Genomic DNA, 25,597 nt, shown 5'->3' on the forward strand with positions numbered 1-25,597 from the left:
CGACAAATTTGGAAACGCATGTATCGCCAAAGCAAGCTACCGCACCGCAGGCAATCGGTCCCAGGCAGATGCATCCTGCGCCCCAGAAACCCAAGAAAAAGAAACGGCCAAACAACAAGTGGTAGCTTTTTATTGCTATTCACTTCAGCTTCTAGCTGGTGGTACTTTGTTTATTTTCTGTAAATGCATGAATGGGAGGGAATGCAAATGTGGATGATTATTCCAAGTAAAAAAGGAAGGCACTGTAAATTGTTGGTTTTGCATGCAAATTTAAATTGACAACAACAATGCTACTACAGCAGTGCAGATGATGTACGCGTAATGAGATTTCAAAATAGGTGTTCCAGCAGATGCCGGAAGGTTGTCTTGTATAGTTGCTTGCTTGATTACAGATAAGACGAGATCGTTTTGAAAAATGCCATCCTTGATTTGTTTCTTCAGCAAGCGGAGCGGTCGTTTGCATGCCTTGAAAAAATTTTTCATTAATTAATTAATTTATTAATTGTTAAAATGCTTTGAAATAGTCAGTAATTCATTCACCTTTTCCGGACCACCAGTCATCCATGATGGAGCGGCGGTAGTTTCATTTTCGAACTTTGCCCCGTAAAAACGTTCCACTTGTAAAATCACATTTCCCTGAGAACTGAACAGGTGGAAAAAACGGCATCTCAGTTCCTTAAATGATGGATGTTTTTATTTTTTCGATTTTATAATTTCCACAAGCAGTTCTAATTTCCGAACCTCATGATCACCGTGCAGACGAAATTCTTGTTGCAACAGATCAATGAGAACGTAATAAAATGTGTTCGGCTGATCGAAGCCGTACCGATGTTGAATACTTTGAGGCAAATGTTCAGCAATCCAGCGTACCTCTTCGTCGGCATAGCCGATTAGAAAATACAAACCTGAAAAATGAACCGAATCACACAATTCAATTCAATGCATCCAGCGTGTACCTCTGCCGAATTCTACTTCGTGGCGTTTCGGCCGTTCGCAGATGAAATCACCGTTGAAGCATGAACACAGGCCACGGTCTGGCAACCACATTGGTGAACCGAAAGCTTATTTTTGTAAAAAAATAATTTATTTGCATATTTGTAACAACAAGAAAGATTTTTAAATTTTACAATGAGAAATAACAGCTCCTTGACAGGGTGTCTCTTGTAAACATCCCATTTCGTGACATATGGGCTGATGATCCATACCACATTCGCAATAAGCGGAACATGGTCTTGTCGGGTGCGTGTAATTCTAAAATTGTTCTTGCATTTAGCAATTTTGCAATGATTGAAAATTATTCTTTTACGCGAAACAATTTCGACATTGGCCAGAATATTTGTTTTCCAAATTTGTCCACGTATGTACATTCATCTGAAAATTAATTTACCCTATCAGTTTTTCTGAAACTGCATTAAATGAACAACTTCAGTGCAGATATTTTACCCTCTTTCGGTGATGGAGTTGTTGTCGCTGAACTGGTTGATAATGATTGAGTAAAGCTTGTATCATCGAAATATTCGTCGTTTGATGTTGTTGTAAGACTGATTGTCTTTTCTGTAACTGTTGCTGTCGGACCCAATGCTTGGCTCGTAGTTGTAAACAAATACGGTCTGTAGGTGATGGCCGTGTTTTCTTCTTGAGAATCATTTTTAATTTTCGATGTAGCTTGCATTACTGTAATTTTTACATACGGTAGTTGAGAAAATGCTGAAAGAAATAAATGATAAAAAAAGAAAAACTGGTTCTAGTATTAAAAATGAATTGTAAAATAACTGTACTCGGGACAAGAGTTGTTGGAATTTTGTATCTGGAATTGTTTGTTCTACTGCGACCGTTTTGCGAGGTGATCAAGTGAAAATTGGGTATCATGCTGAGGCGAATCTCTTCTACATAAAGGGAAAACATTAGCATTAAGTTGAAGTGACTTTTGTCATCGATGAAGCCATTGAAGCTGCTAACCGAAACATGGATTGCGAAATGGTAAACTTTCTTGTATATCACGACAATTCCGATCGTCGGACATGCAATAGCAGTCGGATTCGAGTGCACTGCCTCGAATTTTGATCAACGCTTGCCGGCAGGCGGCTGCTTGATTATTAGTTCTGCATTGTCGTTTCTTCGGATCCCATCGACAAGCTTTGAAATAACGTTTTCCCCAGATTCTGTGAAACGTGTGCAGTGGGTTCAAAATGAAAAAAATAAAAGCAAAATCAAACCCAACCTGCAAACTGGATCGGTGAAACACTGATCGACCAGTTGCTGGCATTCGATCGCTTGATCCATTGGCACTTGCATCGCACAAACCGGCAAAAGTAGTCGCTGTAAAGTTATATTAATGTGAAACATTAAGTTTGTTTGTTTTTTTTGAATAATTTAATAAATAAATCAATCAAAATATTTAATAACTTGCTGTTGTCGACAGTGAATATCGCTGGCACGACAGCTGCAGAAGAGCATCAATTGTTGCAATTCGTAATTTACATAACGACTGAAACGTCGCAACGTCGGCACGCAAAGTTCCCGCTCGCAAGGGCTGTTGTTGTGACAGTAAAGTTTAATTTCCGACAAATGCCAATTGCATATACGATCTCTGGCACATTCTTCATACGAAATATTGCACGTACTATCTGAAAATACAGAACAATTGCAAAAATTTGAATAAACGATTTCAATTTATGGAAATAATTTTGACAAATTATTCACTGAATCGCAAGTTAATATTTGAAATATTTCTGTTGATTAAATATTAAATCAAAAATGAACAACTGATAACTGTATTACGGATTCTATTCATTTCATATATTTAATTGTGTAAAAAATTATATATTTTACCGTAACAAGCAATAAACGTATGAATCGATTGACAAAAGAACGATTGACATGCATTGTTTGAAAAAATATGTTCAATAAAAAAATAAATTTAATATTTACATTTATTACAAAATAAATTATAATAAATTTTAAATAAAAATTAAAGTTTTAAACAAATAAATACTTTATTGCATTTATGTTTACTGAATTTCAATGAAAAATTACAAAAATGACAATTAAAATTTTTTTTCAATTTGAATTTTATATTTTTTGAATTGTAAAAATCTTCAAATTTACCGTAATTAGGTCATTTAATTAAATACCTGCATTGCACATTTTTAAAAAAACCGGATTGGTGATTTGTTAACTTCATTTCCCGCTGGTTGTGCACCCAGTCGCCTTTTCAATTTGACACGTAAGTGGCGTGATGTTTGTCAGTGTTTATGAGTGTTTTTCAAAATTACAACGCAACATTTATTTCTCGTAAACTTAATAATAGTATGAAAATTTTTATTTATTTAAAAAATTATTTGAATATGAATTTAAAAAAATGTTTTTTTTGTCTTGTAATTTAGCTGCTTGCTATTGATTATTCGCCTTACCTATTCGATAAATGACACCTGAACTAGCTTGCACTTCGTTGTCAGAAACGAATTTGGTCGACCTTATCCAAGGCAAGAAGACAATGTATCCTTTGTCGGTGCGGTTGTTGTCCAAAATTGCCGCATCCTCTTTCGTCCTGTCCGTCGGTTGATGGTTCGGTTTTTGTTCATTTTCTGTCATTTGCAAAAAATACGTCGTCTGCCGTTCATTGACATCATCAAAGTCAGGGTCCGTTTCCGTCACTTCCAGTATCGTCCCGTCGCTTAGCTTCTTCAGGTAAGTGACTGCACTTGGCACTTTTAATATTTCCTCTCGAATCGCGTTCATTTCGTTGTCATTTGAAATTGCTTTTTCCACATATTTCGCATTCTCCACTTCTTCTGCAAAATATTGACTGACTAGATAGAGTTCCATTGGTTTGAGATTTTATATAAAACAACAACAACAGCAATTGGTTTACCAATACATTTGTTGTGCGAGATGATGAGTTCAATGAGGTGACATTCAGGTCCGTGTTCTTTGTGTTGATCCAGGCAACTACATCTGTACAAACGGGTGCGTTTCAAAGCCGTGTACGCGTCGCGACATTGTTGTCTGATGAAAAGGAAAAAACAACATTTTATTAATTTATTTCTTCAATTTAAATACAATTATTTCGGGTTTACTTGTTGCTCATGCGACATGCAAATTTCTCCATTGGACACATTTGCAAAAATGTTTTCCAAATTTGTCGACATGAACTGTTCTTCAAGCACCAATACAGAGTCGTCGTACAGATCGGCGTGGTTTGATTGAGCAAATTGGGTTCGTTGATTTGGTGCCAGTTTTGGTCACTTCTACTGAGCTGCAGTTTGTGACGCAGGTGACGCACTTTGTGTTTGTCCAATTGTTCCCAGATTCTGTAGCAAGGATGGTTGAAAATTGAACGCGAAATTCCCATGCACCGGATATCCACTGGTGAACAACTGCACGGACGGTGAAATGGATCACTTTGACGCAGTGCTCGAATTGCCAGTCGACACTGCTCAGCATTGGAGCTCTGACAGGCTTGACAAAGTGAAGCAAGCATGTAGAATTTCAAACAGTTTTCAAAACTTTCAAATCACAGCTTACTGTAGTCTTCTTCTGACCAGCGACCACAATATGCACTGTGACTTTCCAAGGCACGCGAACAGAATTCGCTTTGTTGACACTGATACACGGCATTTGCACAATTGGACGCCGTTGCCGACAATATTTTGCACAACAGTTCTGCAAGCAACAGAAGAAAATAACTGGCCACTGGTCAACGTTTTGATAATAATTCAAATTTTTTTACACTGGCGAACATTTGTTTACCTTGAAAAAGCCAGAAAATTAGCATTGCTTTCAGGCGTTGTTGTTGAATTGTGTGTGATAAATGGAACTTTTCAACTGTTGAACAAAACTGAACAACAGCTTTCTCTTGAATCTGATGGCAGCATTGTTTCACCGCATCGCCGCACGCTCAGTCAGTCCACTTTTCAGTCTGCAATTGCAGGACTTTTTTTTATATCTGAAACAAAACACTTACATCAACAGCAAATTTGTCTGGATATGCTATAAATGCAGTGGAACGAAACTGCAATTCTTTCTACTTGCTTGAACAAGAGAATGTTCTAATGTTGATTGAGATGGGGATTTTTTTTGTATTATTGGTTAGATTTAATTGATTCTCAAAGGAGGAGGTATTGCTTGTTTTGATCAGGGAAAAATGCTCATAATGGTTCGGTTCTTGAACTGCTATGTAAATTTTTTTTAATATCCAGTTCAAAAAGTCTTTTCCACTTATTAACAAGTTGCTTGCTTACTTTACAACTACGAGAGCGGAACAATAAGTTCATAATTAGTTTGCATGAATTCGACAGACTCTGGTGATTAATTTGAAATATTTTAAAAAAGTATCTTACTTCATTTTAGTAAAAAGCCAGTATTTGAATTTCTTTTTCTTTCACGTAATGTTTTCTTGTATCCCACATTTTATTTGAGAATTGTTAGAAGACGTTCCTCATTTCTGTGACATAAAAAATTTTCTCGTTGGATATTTTTTTTAAATCAAAGTGTGGAATGGAAATTTAATGAAGCAATATTGATTTTCAAACTATCACCATATAACTGACTGTTCATCAGTAAATACCTTACTTTATTCAAAAATAATTGAAAATGGAAAAAATATTTATTTTTATGAATTGCATTGATTTTTCATTTCAATGGTTTTTCTCCTATCAATCAATCGATGTACAACTAATCGAAAATGGGAATTATCAAAACAAAAAGCGAAATAGAACACCTGTTTTAACACTGAAGTGAATAATAAGCATCTTGTGTAAATCAATCACGGAAATTTGTGAAAAAAATTAATTTGCTGGAAACAAATCCTATTTTAACACATTTCAAAATTAATGCAACGTATTTTTGTGATTTTAAGCCAAGTTCTAGGTTGATAATTTAGAATTGTGAAATCACGCATTTGTGGCAAGGTTTTTACGCACAATTTTACCAACACAAATGTATGTGATACGGGGAACGGTGAATGTTTTGTTTTGTTTATGTATATAAATTAATCTGCAATAATAATTTAGCCCAACATTATTCACTGTTTTGGTATCGGATGTTTGAAGGGATAGGAGTCGAACAGACATGAAATTATTAATATAGAAAAGCAGTGTTGATAGTCTCTGTTACTTTTAAAACGGGAAGAGGCAGGCTTTGAGAGCAGAACAGAAGTTTCCTGTTTCAAGTGAAATGCGTTGAATGGATAGATCAGTTTAAAGTATCAATTCAATTTCTCATCTTTTCAAGAGCCAGTGCTATAGTGCGGAATGCGCATTGAGAATGCTAAACTCTGGTTACCTGATGGGGAAATTTTAGCATCTCCAAGTTTATTTATTGCAAAGCAAAATATTTTCCTCATTATCATCACCATCATCCATAAGTGGACAATGGATTTACGTTCGCGTAAAGTTTATAAGCTGGCGTGAAGCTTTTCAACCAAGAGTGAGTTAGTTCCTCTTGCAAAGTGCACGACTCAGTGTGAACGCGGGATATCGATCGTCATTGATTCGATTGTTCACAAAATTGCTGTTCGTGAAGTTGCGCATACTTTTGCCTTACTCAAATGTGCCCAGCTGTGTCATTTTGTCAATTTTATTCCACATTGGAAAAAATATTTTGTATTTTTTTCAACGGCATACACTTCATTTCAAATACAGAAAATAATAATACACTATAATCACATTTATTTCTGTCCTTCAGTACTCCTGTATACATGTGGAAGTTATTTTTTCTACAAATCGACAGCTACTCTTTTAGAAAAATATGCATTTTTGGAAATTTTGTTTAAATTCGAACGATACATTCAAATTATGAGGTTAGTGGGGTTTGTAAAAATTTGGAAAGTTTGGAAAAAGGTTAAACACTTGGTTAATTTAATTTGAATATATTCTTTTGAAGTAACATAGTATTGCACCAATTTGAAAAATGTTAGTTAGTTACTTTATGTTCAATATTTTGGGTTAAAACAGATATGCTGAAGAAAATGATTTTGTAATTTATTAGAAATCTACTGATGAAGAATAAATTTCCGATAGAACTTCAAGCTGAATATTAATTATAATTTTCATAGATTTCCATTATGAACATTCTCACTGTGATATTGTGATTATTGCTTTTGTTTTTGAATTTCAAATTGACGTAATTTCGTAACTTATCACTGTACACCACCTCTTAGAGTTAAAAGCGTTTTCAAAAATTTATTTCTGCTAATTTCTATTTTTTTCATGTTCTTTTGTGAATATCACACCAACAGCATTGCTATGCAGAAATTTCTTTATAATAAAAATATATCTGAGAAATTTTCAAAAGGAAGAAATATATGTAGAGATATTATTTTCATTGACCTTAAGATGGAAGGATAGATTTCAATAATTTACCTACTACTTACGACAGTCCTTTGTTCAGTAGAGGTGGTAAAATGAGAGATGATGCAGTTATCATTTTTACCAAGAAAGATCCTCAGAGGCCTTGCGTGTTGCGGTTGCTAGTTCAGCTTGGCTACACATTTTCCAGTTCCAACCAAGTTGCCAGAGTTATTTGGTGGGAGGGGTGGAATTGAAAAGAATCATCAGGCGTACCTGAATAACGCGCAACGCGAGAATGTTATTCCAAGAATGTGATGCTGATCAGCAAAGAGGACGAACTGCCGCCTCGCGGCTGTCTGCGCTCGTCACTAGCTTTGGCCGAGCGGTAGATTTAACAACGATACACGTCATTATCCATCGCCTGGAGATGTGCTACTTATTTAAAATGTGAACAAAGAAAAAAATAATATTACACATGCTCTCATATGGTTTTTTTTCTTCCCTTAAAGATGTTACAAATTTGCCATGATGATGCAATAATTCGATGGAAATATCATATTCCACAATAGATGGATATTTGTAATTTGTTGTTAAAATTCAGAAACAATTTGTATTATTTATTATTTTTGAGGGAAAGTGATTTTTCTTCTATTAAAGGTTAATTTTGTATTTTTGAATATTTCCACTTTGATATGGAAGTTTGAATTCGAAAATAACTTTTATACAAATTGGAGAGGAGAAATCTATCAATGGTGGTGAAATCATTGCTTGTAAAGGTGAGAATTCAATTTGGTTATCCATCAGTTTTCATTGTGATTTTTTATTTTTGCATTATGTTTCAAACAAAGATAATATTTGAATTAATTTGTAAATCTTTGCCGACTCAGTGGTGTGTCTATTTGTGTGAAAATAAGTTCGTTCAATGAAAGCTACTTATTCCAAGATATTTTGTTTATTTAACATTTAAACGGCTTGTCTTTATTTATTATTGTTATTCTTATCATTATTGTTCATATATTTTACAATTCCTATTAGCAAGTGTTTTTTTGAAAAGATGAAAGGGGTAGAAAAGAAAAGAAAATATTGTTTTATAATGAAAAATGTTCAACGACAACAACAACAACAACAGCCTTGTTGGTTGATAAAAGAAAATTTTATGCGATTGAATCTTTTGGTTGTATGGAAAACATTCAATAAAATGTATTGTTATAATTTTTGAATGGTAAATTTATTTGTCAATTTCAGTTCAGCTTTTCATTGTTCATTGTTCCACTGAATGAATAGATTGAGGGTTTTTTTCTCTTTTCAAAAAATCACTCAATATATATTATGCATACTTGAACGTTGCATGCGGATTTGGCATCGTTGGATCAAAAGTGAACGTTGATTTATTGCTACTAATAAGTAATTGGCCGTTTGCCATGGCCGTGGAAAAATTATTTGAGGTGAAATTTCAAATCACTCTATTTAATGCACTGGTGGTGGTGATGCAGTTGCAATGACAAGCGAGTGAAGTTTTTCATGGTGATTTTAAATTTTCAAAAAACAAATGACGATGATGACTTGGTTGAGTTGTATTTGAAGAATTTTTACTTTTCATTTTTTAAATGGATGCTTTTATCCTCAAGATTGAGATACTTTATTTGTATGAGCAACTTGAAGTTTGCTTTTTCACATATACATATATGGATATGTATGTTGGTTTTAAAATTAGCAGTAGTTTTTTGTTTCAATTTCACTCCAAACGAATGAAAGATAAAAGAATGGAAATGTGTGTATGCAAGTGATATCGAATGACCAGTCATATGTCTGTAGAAGAACAATAAATTTTGACAAGCGTTGGCTCTAATTTGACATATTGCCATTGGCATTTGGAGCTGAATTTCAATCTTAATCGCAATTTCAATGCAGTTTTGAACGGTTCTTATTTTTTATTTTATTTTGATTTTTGAATGCGAACGATTCAAATCACAACACTGCTGCAGTTGTAATAATTTTGTGTTATCTAAAAAATGAAAACCCATTTGGCGGGAAAAAGAGAATTTTTCAAATTTCCTTTATTCCAAGCTGAACTCAATTTCTTCTATATTTTTTCTGTTTGTATTTTTCTGCGAGGGTTCTTAACCTTTTTCTCTTCTTCTTCTTCTTTTTCATGCAGAGGATTAATTTTTAAACAGTTGTTGAGACTGAGAAGTGAAATTTTCTTCTTTTTTTTTTCTTCTGTTTCAAATTGACAAAAAGCCGGAAATGCTTGCAAGTGGAGGAGGTGTTAATGATTTTCTACTCTGGGCAACAATTACTTTGGCAGCTAAACTTTGAGCATTTCGAAATCCGATTCAGCTGATGAATGATGCACAACAACTTGGTTCGATGCCGACGGCGGCAAAAGGTTATCAAGCTAAAGCAGGCTGCCAACAAGCTGCTAAAATGGCATAGGTGTGTGCGTATACGTATGCATTGGATCGATTTTGGACTAGCAATATTAGTAGTAGTTTTGCATAAACGAACCCGAATTTTTCTTCTTCTTCATATGGATTTTCATTTTTAAAAGATCAAGAATAAAAGAAAAGGATCGATTGGATCAACAACCAACGATCAACTGAAAATGCTCTACCTGACTGAATAGCAGCTGCTCTAATGTGAATTTTGCTCAGTTGCTGTCATCATTTATCAAAATACTGTTTTTCAAGGAAACAACGTTCGATTTAGGTTTTTCGTGTCCTCCATTATAAAATTCATCAATGTATTTTGTACAGAATAGTTGTTCAGTGATTAGGTGGATGTAGGAATAGATTTGAAGGAATTGTATTTTTGCTTCAAAAATAGCATGAAATTAAGTAGATTTTCAAACGGATGACTTATTCTTTCGTTTCTTTTTTTCAAAACAAAAGAAAATGCATTCAAAGAATTAATTGGCCAGTATGCTTTTATCATATTAATGTGTTCACGCGATTGCGAAACAATCAATTGCGCTAAATGTTTGAAACAATTGAGTTGAGGACATTTATTCGACTGTTGACCGGTGTTAGAACCTTTCAAGTGTACACTAATTAGCTGTTTCGATGATGATCATGTATTTTTTTTCTTTATTACTTATCAAGTATTATTTCAATAATTTGTAACATTGTTAACCTTTACAATTGTTGTTAATCAGAATATTTTGTGTTGTGAAAAATAGAATATTGAAATGGAAAAATCAGACGCGTGTTGCACCACTGATTTGATTAACATATCATTTCAAGGGTTACATTTTTCAATTATTCTTTTAATTTGAAAGCTGTTCAACTTTTCTAGATTTCTTAATCCATTCTTCAGACTGTGATTTAACTTTTTAATGCAATTAAGTAAATTGAAAAGCACTTTTTCTTTTCGAGCTTTATCGGCGAATTTTGAAAAATATGAAAATGCAAACACTTAAAATTATTACTACATACGTACATACATATATTTTTTTAATTATTCCATTTTAAATAATTTGATGAATTAGTTATCTTAATGATATGTGAAAAGTGTTTGAAAAAAGTATTTTCCATACCTTCAATGTTGAATATTCCCATTTTGGCAAGAGTTTGGAATAAGCAGAAGACTATATAGGTGAAAGGGAAAAGAAATCAGTCCATGTACAACTATTTCAGGTGTACAGTTATGCATAATACTAATGTGAAATATGTTAATTATTATTATTATTATTATGACGTCCAGAGGGTATGAAAGCAGGTGAGAAATACAAATATCGACGTACTTGTTTTATTTGCGTATAATGTTTGCCGGTTGTTGTTCTTCACACTTTCAAAAACTGAGCAGTGACTATGTATCTATCTGTTAGGCCGTTCTGGTGACAACTACCTCGTTTTCTCAGCGTTGATCATTTTTGTTTGAGGGGGATTGATTGGCCAGTGCCCATTAACACCGTTGCTCGTCGAGGTGACAATCGGCCAAGCGTTCGATTCAATACGACCAACTCAGTCAGGCCAATCTTTCTATTTTTCTGCTTGGGTCAAACCAGGCAACAAAAACGACAAAACCTCTCTTTTACGTCTTTGCTCCTCTTCCATCGTTGGTGGTTTGAAGCTTGCTTTGATGCTTATTAGCAAGCTTCTTCTTTTCATTTCTATTCCCTTTCCCGCCCTTCGTTCTCATCTTCTGAAAGTCACTGTCAATCGATGCGGGGGCGAGTTGGGGCGAGCGGCGAGATTCTTCTTATTCTTCTTATTTTCCCCCTTATTTCCCACTTGTATGCTAAATGAAGCAGTTGTTATTGTTGGTTTGGTTTGGTTTGGCTGCAAACTTGTGGGTGGAGTGACGAGATACGTAAGAAAGGGTGGGGTGGGGGGGAGGAAATAAAATTAATTATTCTTTTGTATTTTTATCATTTTCAGCATGTGTTTATTTAAGAGGAAAAAAATCAAATTATTCACCTTATTATTGAGTGTTTTGTTTAAAGCAAAATTTGAACAAGTAAGGGAGGGAAAGTTGGTTCTGTAGAGGTTGTGTTATTTTTATTGCATTTCAAGAATCAAACTTGTGTTTTATTTATTTTAACAAATTTTTGTTCTTTTATTTGGTGCTGCTTGATTCAATTCTCACAACACTGATAATTTAATGAACAAGTAGCTCTGAATCGTGCGAAACAGACTGGGCAAAGGAAGTGAGTTGATCCACAACTCCATATTCTCAGTGGCATTAATTTTTGTCCCATTGTCAATTATCGTTGCTTTGCCTGATCTATTGTTGCTTTTTTTACTTTCTAATTTTGTATTGCAGTCATTTTTCTAGGATCAAAAAATTATAGTTAACTAGTTGATGATGGTTGTGAGCTTGTATATTTGATGATTTCATTTTTTTTAAATCTATCATTTATCATTTTCTTTTTGTGTATAATGTGCGAGTTTTTGAAAATTGTTCAACTTGTGTAAAGCATGAATGTAAGGTTTGAATTTGGTCCCATTGATGACTGTAATAAATTGGCAGAATATTTGAGAAACTAATGGTGGTAGAATAATTCAGTGAATGTCATGGAAACTGCAGGAAAAGATGACGTCGGACATGATTTGAAACTACCTTTGCTTGCTTGTCTTCTAAATCAGCTTGTAAAAGTGGAACTTCAAGCCATGGTTGATAAAGTTATTTTATTTAATGCGCATGTTCATCATGCCATGCATAAGATAATTTCTACTACGGTCTTCTTATTGTTGTCAAAATTGACAATTTGACACATTTGACTAAATGATGTTCAGAAGTTGGTTGTATGCGATCTCGCATGACAACTTTTGTTCTCAGCAAGCAAAGCGAAACTTGAATCTCTTCACGATCAAAAGTGGAAACGTTTGCTGATCACATTTCGACCGGAACAAATTGGAAATTCACTTGTCGATCTTTGAAGAGCGTTTATTATTATTATTTTTTGCTTTAACAAAAGGGGATTGAGTGGATTTGCAACGCTTTAATTGTATTATAATTTGTCAGAGTACACGGTTTAATGGGCAACAATAATTCAGAATCCTGAGCTGAACTCTTTCTCACACACATAATAATTAGGTCGTCGTCGGTGATTTGGAATTTTTATTCAGATAATAATTTCCAAATGATGCAATTGTATTGAGAAAATTACTTTTGAAGTTGTTCTATTTGCATAAATTATTATAATTTTCTTTTTCGTAGAGAACAATTATTTATAGAACATTTTTTAATCAGTTCTGTTTTTCAAAATGATGGACATTATTTAATTGGTGTAAAACAAAATTCATTAAGTCATCGCTAAATTATTACAACAGCAAATTTTAGCATATCAGTTCTGTGTTTACTTTGTATTGGACTAATTTTTGTTTTGGTTACCAATAACACAATTTTCAATCCATCGGATAGCATTGCTTGGTTGTTCAATTGTGATCGATTTTGACATTTGTTAATTTCATTTGCACCAAATCAAAATTTCATCGTCTCCAGTGAACGACGCGATTACGGTCAAAAGTTACGATTTCACAGATTTATTTCATTGCAAAACAGAAAATTGTCATTCAAATTTGGGCAGAAGCGAATGCATAATAATGTTGCAGAATATCTCTCGGTCGACAGAAAAGCGGCAAATATTAGCATGCAGTGTGCTTGTCAGCATCTCGATGTCGAGCTAGTAGCAGCAAGTCAATTTGTGTGAACATTGGCGAAGTTGTAGAGATTTTTTTCCACTTTGTGCAAATTTCCCTCTTTTGCTTTTTATTCTACTATTTTGCTTTCTTCTTACCCTTCTTGAAAAAAGCGTTCAATTTGTTTCTTCGTTTTAAATCATCCAAATTGCAGGCAGCTGTCAGGAAATTAGCTTCAACTATTGCATTTCAACTGATAATAAGAAAGATAATTTGAATTTGTCGAACAAGCAACAACAAGAGACAATGGAAATGGGCTAGTTAGTTAGTTAGTTATACAATGGGATGATTTCTTTGCGTAGGCATTTTTCATTCAGATGATTCTTCATCTTCATTGTAAAATTGTCGATTGTGTGCTCGTATTTTCATGTAGCGGAAGTTGCTGTTTGAGCCGTGCGAAGATGAGTTGAATGGTTTCTGTTGGAAACTGTACAGACGCCACTGTATCTCTTCGGGACTGAGCAGATGTCTGCCGCTGGTTTCAGGCAGGAATAAAAAGAATGTCACCAGTGCACACAAGGTGAAAAATGTGAATAAATAAAATGTTCCTTCACGAAACATGCAAATTATTATTATTTCATGGAAACAATTTCATTTTTTCCACATAAACTTACCGGACTTTCCGAGAAGGTCGACTGTGCTCAAGAATGGCAATGTGACGATTAGATTGAAGAAGAAATTCGCCGTCGTGGCCAATGAGACGCCAATGGAACGTAACCATCGTGGATACAGTTCAGCATTCACTACCCACGGCATCATACCCAGACCTGTGAAATGAATGAAATATTTTTCTCTCCAACTGACAATTTCATTATTACCTGGGGCGAAAGAGATCAAATAGGCGAGCAAGCCAACAATCGGTATCCACGCATATTCGGACGGGCACCATTCCGGCGCCCAGATTGCCGGCCCGAAGGCGTTGTCCTCTTGGCTGCATTTTCCCACGGCTGAGTATTGGAATGTATCGTCTGTTGTTGGTAAACAGGATCCATTTTTGTCGACTCTATTTTCGTAGCAGAAACCACAACGTTGTGAGTTGACACAACTTTCACAAGTCAGGAACCCACCGCAAACAGTCGACTGGGTCGTTTCATCGTGAATGGTAATTTCAGGCGATGAGTTTGCGATCAAATGGAATCCCGACGCAATGATAATCAAACTGATGAATACCACTGAAATTTTAGCATTTGATTTTTTTTCTCAACATCCAGCAATCAGATTTGTTTCAATACTTAGCAAACTGCCCAACATGAGCAGGCGACGTCGGAAACGTTCGACCAACAGCAGCGACACAATTGTACATATGAAATAAAGTCCACTGGAAGCGGCCGCTAGCCATAAACTTATGCCAACCGTTTCCACACCGGCCATTTGGATGATTGTTCCACTGTAGTAGCTGGAATGTTGGGAATAATGGTGTTTAAATTTCATTTTTTACGAATATAACACTTTCACTTACAGTACAGCGTTGATACCACAAATTTGTTGAAACATGAACATGCTCATGCCTAGCATGAATATTCCAATGTAATGAAGCGATTTCAGCATTGTCCAGATGCTAGGTCTTCCTGAAAATTAAAAATGGCAATTACAATAGCTGAATGTTATTTTTGTACAAGGAGGTGATAGAGTAGTATTATAAGGAGTGAGTATAGGTACCTTTTTCCAAAAACATTTGCTCATCTCGGTCATTTCTGGCTTTGATCAGTTCGTATTCTTTGTTGGCATCCAACAGATTAGGTCGCAGTCGTTTCAAAGCGTCTCTAGCGTCCAACACTCTTCCATGATCCAAATACCACAGTGGTGATTCGGGAAGAAAATGAAAAAATATCACTTGCAACAAAGCTGGCACACAGGCGAATGCGAAAGCATATCTATAATTTCAGTCGGTAAAAATGAAACTTTTTTTAACCGATTAATGAATAATGTTCAATAATTTATCTGTTCAGACTGACTGGTCAATCAGACGTGAAATTATTTATTTAAATAATGTTGTGCTCATTTATTTATTCTGTTTTACTCCTTTCAATACAAAAAATACAGTTCTGTTGCTATAGAGGTGACTTAATAATAACTTTAATGAATATTCTTTTTCTACGGTATTTTGTTTGACAGGGTATGTGTATTTTGCAATGATCTGGGCATTTACGTTGATTAAAAAATATCAACAGTTATTTTTAATTTCGAAAATTTCAAAAATTATATATATATATAATTAAATTGATTCATGCAGTACTTTTTAAATAAATAACTTACCGCCATCCGTTTCCAGAATAAGAACCGAATGCCGCGCATAGGAAGTTGCTAATAAAATTACCGCCCGTAATAAACACACTGTTCATGGAGACCAAAAATCCACGCGAATGGGCGGGGCTGCATTCGGCAATGTACAAAGGAACCGATGAACATGTCAAACCTGAATTTTTAATAAAGTTCTATTTTTTCTCATAGTATTTTATTAAATATAACAACAGCCTGAATTATATTGTTTCAATAATTTTATACAACAAATTTCTATTATCTGAACAGTTTGTTTGTAATGCGTTGTATGTAATATTGTTCTGTAGCTTCGGTTGATTTTGATAACAGCAAATGTAACAAATTGAAAAAAATATAAGAAAAATTGTTCACCTGTGGCAAGGCCGATAATAATTCTGGATATTAATAATGATGTTTTGTCGGTTGCTCCAATGAATAGGATGCTTCCTAGCAGGAAGATGAAACCTGCGCATCGGATGACAAATTTTCGTCCAAAACAGTCTGCCAAAGCACCGCCAACGAGGGACGACAACGCGGCAACTCCAACAGTTATTGATACTAAGAGTTCCTAAAATAATTTTTGCATTTCAAACATGAAACAATGCATGTGGAAAAATTTAAAGAAACAGTATGATTTGCTATTATTATCAAACTTATTTACTTTTGATTTTTTTCAAAAGTGGAAAAAATCAATTGACATGCATCAGCAATGAGCTGAATGACTAATAATTGCAACCTTTGAGCTATTATTACATAGCTTTTTGTTTGGACAGGTAGTCGAATGTGTATTATTGTCGAAAATTTACTATTGTCATTAGAATTGTTACATTGGGAGAGTTTCTTAAAAATTGATTTGCATTTCCAAGTTTTGAATATTTTTTGTTAAGAGGACGTTGTTAGGGGCAGGGAGAGAAAAAGGTTTTCTCTTTTCATTCTTTTTAACAATTTCGAATTCCATGAATTTGAAATGATTTGAAAATTTAAACAAAGAAAATTCATGAATACAGACTTTGATTTGGGGATTTTCTTAAGGTTTTATTTAAATAATTCTGAGCAATGTGCAAAAAAGAAATTCAATCGATTGCTGCAAGGATCCACTTTTCCAAGATTACAAGAAATAAGCGGTTTTCAGAGGACTTTTTGTTTTCACTCTCTTCCACTGTGTTGGCATGGCTAGGAAATTTTACGGGTTGAATGCATTGATTGGGTTTGCATCATTTTGAGGTGAAGGAATTTGAAAAACTGCTGCAAATTTAGTAAATGAATGTTAGGCGCTTACTGCAAGCGTATCATCCAAAATTGTTGATGTGCTGCTCACTTTTGCTGCGATTGATTGATAATTTCTAATCTTGTCCCAGTCTCTCCCCTGCCCACTCTTAATTTACTGATAGTTATTTCATACGTGTGTTCATTTTTCAATTATTACAAAATTATTTATTTACTTTGCTTTGTTATGGAAATTTGAAGCAAAAATTTATTGTAATTTATTCAAAAATGAAATATGTGAAATTGTAAATTAAGTGAAAATGTCCGTTTCAACAATTATTATTATTACTCTTATTCTTTATTTTATGGATTGACGATAAAATCGTAAAAACCCTATTTAGACATTCGTAGGAAGTGTTGTTCTTTGAAACATTTCAAGTTGATTAATGTTGACACCACTGTTGATGTATATAAAAGTAGAGGAAAAGTTATTTATTTATGATTTATTAATCTGTTGAGATTTTAAAAACAAGCAAAAATATTCACTCTGAACAACCCAACCGATTGTTAATTGCAATTTGAAAATTTTTTTGTCTTTTGAAATGGAGAGAATTTTTCGAGGAGGGAGAGTGTTGATTTTTTTTCATTTTTCTGAAAGGAAAATTACGAAAATGCTTCTTTTTCACATACTTGCCAAAAATGGTCGAGTTGAATTTTTTGCTTAATCGCAACCATGGCACTGGATATGCCTCCCGTGTGAAAGCCGAACAGCAGGCCGCCGAGTGCGGCGAACATGGTCGCCATGTGCATTGTACTGGATATTCGTCTTTTGCCCAATGGACCGTCTTCTTGGTCAGTGTCCACTTCGTCGATAAGTTGCATCTTTTGTTTGTTTGCAAGCGGATGAATCTGCACAAAAAAAGAATATCATAGGCAAAAATGGAGTGAGAAAGCAACGTGATGCAACAAGTGATGAATTAGAAAAACATTTTTTTTCAAAAAAACAGAAAATTAATATTTTCATAAATTATATCAAGAACAAAGCAAGCTGCTGTTCGAGTCAACGGCGGGTTGTGTTGAAAAGCTGTTTGTTCCAAGTCGACCATAACTGCTAGTATATTTTTGCTTTCTGCTTGTTTTCTATCTGGCAAATATGGCAAACTGGCAGCGTAATTTTTCTTTTAATTCTCTGCATCGTCGTATTGATTCTGCTTTTACCATCAAGCAAATGGCACACACACACACACACAACACTGACAGCAGTCGGTGAGAAAGCCGTTTACTTTTCCGCAATTGGATTTGAACGCAACGACAGCGTTTAAAACTATTAAATAATTTTTTGTTCAGATCTCTCCCTCTCCCACTCTCTGTGTATGTGCTCAGATCATGATCATTTCCAATTGCATGATTAGCACTAAATTACACTGCATAAAAAATAAATTATAATGTTGAATTTTTAATACAGAAAATATGTACCGTTCGTGTTGAATAATAATCACTCACTGGCAATTGAAGAATTCAATTAAGCTTTTCTCTCTTCTCTCTCTTACTTTGTTTTTTATGAATTTTTTTCCTATTACAATAATCAAGATGGATCATCAATCAATCTGGTGAAGGAGAAATATACTCTTCTTTATATGTATATATCCTTATTCTTCTTCTTCTTTTTATTATTATTGTTGTTGTGGTTGTTGATTATGGTAATATATATATATTTTTTTTTTGCACTTTCTCTATTCATCTGCAGCTGTTGTTGTTTCCCTTTCTTTGTATTATTCTTCTCATGCAAAAAAGAAGAATGCACCTAATCAACGCATTGTGATTTTAATTACTGTGCATCTTTACGACTTTGTTCATTTATTTACGCGAGCGCGTAGTCTTCTTGCCGAAGAGGAAAAAGATGGAAATTCAAATTAAGCGTCAGGGTTTGTTCACTATGGCAGCGCGTGATTGGATCAACTGGAAATGAATGACGTGGTCTCCATTAATGGATTTTTCACAGTTGATCACAACTACTGAAGCTTTATATTACAAATGATGCTTTTCGAGACAGAAACGGCAAAGTTGCAATGTTAATGTCGTTTTTTTCTGGCTTTTGCTTATTTATTCTGTGTGAAGAATGGATTTCATTGTGGGCTTTTTCCTTTCCGATTCAAAATTTCTTATACCGAAGTTAGCAAACTTTCCCAATTCCAACCGAATCTACATAAAAAATTATCCATTTTCTTTTTTGAAGAGTACATTTATTATTATCATCATTAGTGGAGTGGAGTGGATTCAACAAATCGAATTTTGCCATATTTTATTACAAAAGATCCCATGTTTGTGTTGGTTTCTCTGTGTCTCTGTATGTGCGCGCGTGTGTACATTTCGTGTTAATCGATCAAAGTGGGGAGGGGGTTTTTGGAAACTAGAGATTTCACAAATGAGGTGATGTTCACTTGATGACAGTTTTTACGTTTTGCAAAATTTTTTCTTTTATTGAAATTGACATGAGCTGCCAGGAAAGCTGTTTCGAAATGGAATACAAACAGAGCATAGCAGCAGCTTTGGAAGAAAATCTGACTACATACAGCTTGAGTGGGGGGGGGGGAAGGGGGAGCAAGAACAGAGAGAGAAAAATCCACAACTGTTCAACACGTGCAGCAAATTGATCGAATATGTATAATACAGCAATGTTTACCGACCGACAATGACTGTTGGAAATGTTGAGAATTTTATATATATATTATAGATGAATTCAAGAAAATTTTATGTTCTCTTATGTATAAGAAAGTGTAAAGTTTTACACCAGGACAGATAAATTTCAAATTTATTTGTACATTATTGAAATGAACGATCAAACAGATTTTATTCATTCAAAGGGTTTTTAAAAATAAATTTCACACATGAGCTAAAGTTCTACATTTGCTTACCTGATCTTCAACAAAAATTGTACTTTGTCACTTGTGAGAATGATACAAATGGAATAAAATATATGCAGGAAAAAAAAGGATTATTTTCCCAAACTCAATTCAGATATTTTAAAAATTATACAAATGTAGGATGTGCTTTACTGAAATCAAGCGGACAGTGTTCTTCGGTCGTTCGCAATAGTTCGACCAGAGTTTGAATGAATTGTTTGCGTCGGCAAAATCGATCTCAATGCGGCGGCGAAACGAGCACACACAAGCAACAGCAGCGGCAGGCTTCTTCGGCCGGGGGACGTCATCAATTGTATAAAGTACAAAGTCTCGGATAGATTAACGATAAGATGTTAAAGTTGGAGTTGGTTGACTTGTCGACATTAGCGCCACCAACATTTGGTTGTTATGAGTATTTTTTTTCCTCCACTGATGATCGTTGCTCAGATCTTCTTCATTTTTATTCAATTCACATCACAGGCCAAAAGTTGGCAATTTCAACCTCTGTTTAACGTCGTCTACAAACGACTGCTTGAACAGATAAATGAAACAGATATATTTATACAGAAAAAATAATTGTTCTTTTTCAGTGATAAATTTATTTAAACGCTAGAAAATGCTACACTTGAACATTGTAATTAATAGGTAATTGGTGGGGGGGAGGTCATTTCTACCAATAGAATTATTTCATTCGCATTTCAGCTTACGTCAGCATATCAATTTTGTCTGCGGTAAAATTGCACATCGCGTGTTCACAGTGCACCTGCTTAAATCACTACTCTCGTCGTGTATATGTATGCAAATATAGAGTTTATTTATAGCACACAAAAAATAAAAGAATCTTAACGATTGATGATCATCTTGTTTATTATAACACTACACTGGACAATATTTTTTTTATTTTCTGCTCAATGTTGTTTTGTTTAAATGGAAAACGTGAAATTGCAATTTATCCAATGTTATAAAGATTTACTTAATGCTTAAAATGATTATTGATTTTTGAATGCAAATTTCAAATTTATCCCTTCTCATACTTTGTTAGCTGCGCATCTTGTCTCATGTGAAAATTGTGTTCACGTGATTCTGTAAATTTTTAATTAATTAATTGATTGATTATTATGTTTGATTTGTGAAATTGAAATTGGAAAAATGAACACCCACGGCTTATTGTTAAACATGAATATTTGCCTATCTGTTCGTGTAGTGCGCTGCTGGCGTTGTTATACGATTTGGCTATCAATCAATTGAGTTACAGTGATTGAGCTTTTCCTAGAAATGCAATTTCTTTTGTGATAAGTGAATTGAATTTCAACGACACTTTCGATTCACTGAATCCAATTTCTGCGCTGCTTCTTCTCGCGTTAAATTTTCTTAACATAATCTTTCTACAAAATTTAACAATTAATAAATTGTTTCAAGTAAAGTGCATGCAAATTGAACAGAATAAGAAATTTTTTTTTGCTCCTGATTCATCATTAGAGTGGAGGAAATATATAAATATATACATATATATTTTGTTTTCTGATTTATACAAAAGTTTGCATCTAATTGTAATTGGGATTGGAATTTTGGAAACAAGCTCTGTGACGTTCTGCTTCTGTATAGAAAGCTACAGGCTGGATCGCTTTTTCGAATTCTTCCAACGTACAGGCGAATGATTTGCATCCGGGAAGAGTCAACGGTACAGGGTCGACTTTGGTGTTGTTGCGAAAATAGATTTGCACATTATGATCTCCTTGATCCGTTTCGTACAATTCCACCATCACTGCCGACGCTACTGGAGTCATCAAACCGTTGGCAATATTTAATCCATACAAAAATGAAAGCAGCGTACCATCGTGCTGAAATAGAAGATTTAAAAAAGGAAATTTTCATCATCATCACTAAACAACCGACACCACTTGGCAAAACTTACGGCTGAATAGATGAACATTTTCGTAGGTCGAAATAAACGACTTTGGATTTTTTGTTTCATATTTTTCATTATGGTTCCAATTAACAGTCCTCAAAGAGTAGTTGTACGTTGAATTTTTGAATATATTTAAATTTCACAAAATTACCTCCTTCGTATTTGGATTTTTCGACTGAATTGAATTCGAGCAATCGTCGTTGGAAACCAAGTTTGGACAGCAGATCAATTAATGGCACCTGTTCGTTGGTGCCAGGGTCTGGCCATGTTTGATTAGCCCAATCTGGCAGTCTATTGCCGGCGTCGACTATGCGTTTCAAACTGCCGACAATTTTGCCAACGGCATTCCATTTGATATTCTGCCAGCCGGTCTTATTTTCCAAAAATGCAAACAATTCTTTGTAATCATTTTCAACTTTTTCAATCAGTTCATTCGACTGATTGCGGAACACGGCGTGCAATGCTGGACAATTGAAACCTGTTCGAAGCAGCTTGAAAACAACAATAATAAATACAAATACATATTTCATATTGTTTCACAAGCATTCAATATTTCCATTACGTATTCTTGATTAGTTGGCAGTGTGTGCACTGGGACAGGTTGCCATCGAATATTTTCGTTCCAAATTTGACTTTCATCCGGCGGAAACATGCCCGCCAGGTTGCATTCGGCGCTCGATAACGTTCTGTCCGTATCTGTAGATCTCACGTACACCTTTTCGTGTTTCAAAAAACAAATAATCTATTTTTTTTCTAATCTCTCCTGAAATTTATGCAAAACTTTACTTCTGATGCGTTGTAATGGTCGGATAGGAAGTTTGCATATCTGCTGCGTAAGTATTGTCCAAGTTCATATTGCTGTTGGCAGCCAAGCTGAAAATTGAATCAGGTGCATTTTTTTGAATGTATTGTTGAAAAATGTAACAATAGAAGTGATTGTGTAAAATTATTGAAAGCAGTTTTCATTGTGTCTGATTTTGATTTTTCTTTTTTGAAATCTTACCTTTGTCAACTGCCGAAAACCATTCGGATATGCCCATTCCTGGTATTCATCTGTTGGAAAAGTTCCAAGTGGGGTTCTGTATCCGTGACGGTACATCTGTTCCAAATGAACAAAATATTCTTATTTTATTGGATATAAGTTTTCAAAATGCACAAAGAATATATGTTTTTGTTTTATTTTAAATTTACGTACAACATGGGCAAAAATAAGTTTGTCGGTCGATGTGATTTGAAAGAATGATAAAAATAATATCCATTGCAGAGGTAATAATTGCATTGGGACTACGAACGTCGAGCGTGATGCAAGTGAACAAACGGTATCGCTTTGAAATAATTTTCAAATTATGGAAATAAGAGTTATTATATATTTTATTTCAATTAATGAATGATTTCAACCACGACAATATTTCTGGAACAGGTTGTGATTGTGATGGAAAATTTGTCGAAATCAAAACCATTGCTATTGTCATTGAGCTAAACAGGAATTAGTAATTCGTTTTCCATTTTGCTTATTTATCTGTACATTGTAATATTTGTCAACAATTGTTACAACTAATTAATTTGCTACAACTTCTGATTGATTATCATAATTTCATGCTCATACAAATTACAGGTGTTTTTTCAGTTATGTTCAATAATTTAGTTATGCAAGAAACGTGAATCACATTGAAATGTACATTTTATAATTGAAAAGATGTACAAATGACAGACAATGTGAACTATTTTATTTAGTCTTCTTCCTTTCTTTTTTTTAACATTAGCATTGGAACAAAAAAGCAGTATTATTTAAGAGCTGACAGAGTTTTTGAAATTTGTGAAAATTCCATTCAAAATTAATGCCTTTTCATCATTGCTCAGATTGCATCTGCTGCCAAACAAACGTGGTGTCTTTTTTTCAGCGGGTAAAGAGTGGCATTTTTGAATATTTCCACAAATTCCTCAAAGCTGTAGGTGAAATTTGCGCACTTTCTCGAGTGCACCATTCCCAATCTTTCAAAATTTTCATTCTGTACCAACATTTCAACAGTCAATGCCCGCTCCATTTTCATTTGGAAAACCATAGCCGATCCATCTTTGACAATGTAACAATCAGCTAAGCGTATTGCATGCATCAAGCTGATCAATGTCTGCTTATTCTGAAAAAATAAAAATTATCGTTTTTTTATCATGGAACTTTCATAATTTAAAATACAATATATATATATACGAACCACAGAATAAATATAAACTGACGGTTCACTGGCGTCATGTATGTGTAATGACTTTTGCTTTACATTTTCCATAATTTTACCCAGCAAATAGCCTGAGAAATGAATAGAGAGAAATATTACTACAATTTTATTCTTTGTTATTGTTGTTGTTACCTGATTTCAATTTTGCTTTTTTGAAAGAACCGAACTTCAAATTGAAGTTAATTTTTTCCAAATCTTCCAACATTTCCCGTATAGTCGCATTTCCACTTTTCCTGTTCATCCACTGATGTTCGAAATTAAGCAATTCTTCTTGTTTGTAAATATTCAAAAACTTTACTGCCTTTTTTATGTTCATATTTTTTATTCCTGTCAACTTTCTTAATTCAGCGTAAAAATTCTTGTACCTTTCGTTCACAGCTTGAACGGCTCTTTTGCTTTCAGCGTCGAATACTTTTTTATAATTTGGACAATTGGCATCTGCATTTAACAGCTGAAATTGCATTATTATCCACATATATATATATATATATTCTTGTCCTTTAATTTCTTTCATCACTCACTCACAAAATCACGTTCCAATGAAACTGAATATACGGGAATTGGATACCAAACTGCTGGATTCTTTGCTGGAAAAATTCCTTGCAAGAGACAAGTTGCACTGGTTAGTGCGGCATCGGTTGCTAAAGATCGAACGCTGATCTAAAATTTAAATGTAATCAGTTTTTCGATTTATTAAAAAAGAATATTTAATGTCCAACCTCAGACGATCGATACTGATTGTCTATTAATCTCGGATAAGCGGTTTTCAACTGCTTGCCGTAGTTGAATGCACTTGCACAAGCACTCTGCAAGTGAATGGTGTAAAAAATTAATTATTTATTCATGTCTCAGTGAAAGATTTAGGCAAATTAATTAAAATTACCATTGTCAGCTGACCGTAACCTAGAGGTATGTGTCCGGGCGAGAGTTGGCTTGTTGGATAATTTGCTATTGGTGTTGTACGGCCATGGCTTTTCAGCTAAAAGAAAAAAAAGCAAAAGCAATATTTTTTTCATTAGTATTGTGCATTTTCAGTTGCGCAAAGAAGCCAGTGTCCAAATGGTATTCTAGCTCTGTTTTGTTTGTTTGTTTACTTAATTCTTATTTACCACTTGAAGTAGGATGGTTTCGGCACAGCAAAATCGAATCCAAATCAAAACCAATGGCAGACTTTTTGCAAAATTTCCCATCGTCGACACCATTTGCAGTGAAAGCTGAAATTTTAATAAAATGAGCAACGAGAAACGAAGTTGAGTTTCAAAATTGAGTCGACAATTGCGAAACAAATGGTTGGCGTGAAATTATCAAAAGACAATTTTAATCTATTGCACTTGCGTGCAGATTCTTCTCTTTCTTTCTGAGAAATTGTTTTCAACGGACGTTATTAAGCACATTAAAATATGTTTTTAGTTTTTTTATAAATTGAAATGCTTCAATTCTGATAATTTTTCAATCACTTGTAACAGTTGTTTGGAATGTTTCATTTTGAAATGTGAAATTTTGAATTGTTGTATCGTGTTGCGCATTTGAAAAGTAAAAATAACATCTTTTCATTTAGGTCCATTTTTCATTTTGATTGGTTTCAAAACAACCATGATAATCAAGTACAACAACAAGTGCAACGTCATTATTGGTAAGATAACTTGATTTT

At 34.2% G+C, this 25,597-nt stretch overlaps 6 protein-coding genes across 6 annotated transcripts; all 6 read right to left on the minus strand.

Annotated features, from left to right (window-relative positions):
* Positions 1-144: 144 nt before the first annotated feature.
* Positions 145-4,620, minus strand: Tsp_08516 (GDNF/GAS1 domain protein). The gene is made up of 11 exons (XM_003375482.1): positions 4,528-4,620; positions 4,286-4,461; positions 3,875-4,008; positions 3,414-3,794; positions 2,482-2,627; positions 2,222-2,319; positions 1,960-2,162; positions 1,444-1,707; positions 742-905; positions 541-675; positions 145-177 (listed from the first exon to the last, which is right to left on the minus strand). Exons 1-11 carry the CDS (start codon positions 4,618-4,620, stop codon positions 145-147), a joined length of 1,827 nt encoding a protein of 608 aa, XP_003375530.1.
* A 2,374-nt stretch (positions 4,621-6,994) lies between these two features.
* Tsp_08517 (histidine acid phosphatase superfamily) lies at positions 6,995-7,428 on the minus strand. Its single transcript, XM_003375483.1, has 2 exons — positions 7,376-7,428; positions 6,995-7,031 (listed from the first exon to the last, which is right to left on the minus strand). The coding sequence occupies exons 1-2, from the start codon at positions 7,426-7,428 to the stop codon at positions 6,995-6,997; spliced, it is 90 nt and encodes a 29-aa protein (XP_003375531.1).
* Positions 7,429-13,744: 6,316 nt separating this feature from the next.
* Positions 13,745-16,509, minus strand: Tsp_08518 (proton myo-inositol cotransporter). Its single transcript, XM_003375484.1, is given in 11 exon segments — positions 13,745-13,983; positions 14,050-14,202; positions 14,254-14,607; positions 14,677-14,831; positions 14,895-15,003; positions 15,095-15,309; positions 15,477-15,498; positions 15,692-15,739; positions 15,753-15,851; positions 16,067-16,262; positions 16,501-16,509. The coding sequence occupies 11 exon segments, from the start codon at positions 16,507-16,509 to the stop codon at positions 13,745-13,747; spliced, it is 1,599 nt and encodes a 532-aa protein (XP_003375532.1).
* A 1,054-nt stretch (positions 16,510-17,563) lies between these two features.
* Positions 17,564-18,006, minus strand: Tsp_08519 (proton myo-inositol cotransporter). The gene is made up of 2 exons (XM_003375485.1): positions 17,941-18,006; positions 17,564-17,809 (listed from the first exon to the last, which is right to left on the minus strand). Exons 1-2 carry the CDS (start codon positions 18,004-18,006, stop codon positions 17,564-17,566), a joined length of 312 nt encoding a protein of 103 aa, XP_003375533.1.
* Positions 18,007-21,347: 3,341 nt separating this feature from the next.
* Tsp_08520 (lysosomal acid phosphatase) lies at positions 21,348-22,811 on the minus strand. The gene is made up of 6 exons (XM_003375486.1): positions 22,716-22,811; positions 22,499-22,585; positions 22,275-22,427; positions 21,864-22,203; positions 21,719-21,807; positions 21,348-21,644 (listed from the first exon to the last, which is right to left on the minus strand). Exons 1-6 carry the CDS (start codon positions 22,809-22,811, stop codon positions 21,348-21,350), a joined length of 1,062 nt encoding a protein of 353 aa, XP_003375534.1.
* A 757-nt stretch (positions 22,812-23,568) lies between these two features.
* On the minus strand, positions 23,569-25,148 carry Tsp_08521 (histidine acid phosphatase family protein). The gene is made up of 7 exons (XM_003375487.1): positions 25,056-25,148; positions 24,830-24,925; positions 24,666-24,752; positions 24,472-24,606; positions 24,079-24,397; positions 23,926-24,017; positions 23,569-23,850 (listed from the first exon to the last, which is right to left on the minus strand). Exons 1-7 carry the CDS (start codon positions 25,146-25,148, stop codon positions 23,569-23,571), a joined length of 1,104 nt encoding a protein of 367 aa, XP_003375535.1.
* Between the last annotated feature and the right edge of the window lie 449 nt (positions 25,149-25,597).

Source organism: Trichinella spiralis (genome assembly GCF_000181795.1).
Source record: "Trichinella spiralis strain ISS 195 chromosome Unknown Scfld5, whole genome shotgun sequence".
In the NCBI taxonomy this organism is placed as follows: domain Eukaryota; kingdom Metazoa; phylum Nematoda; class Enoplea; order Trichinellida; family Trichinellidae; genus Trichinella; species Trichinella spiralis.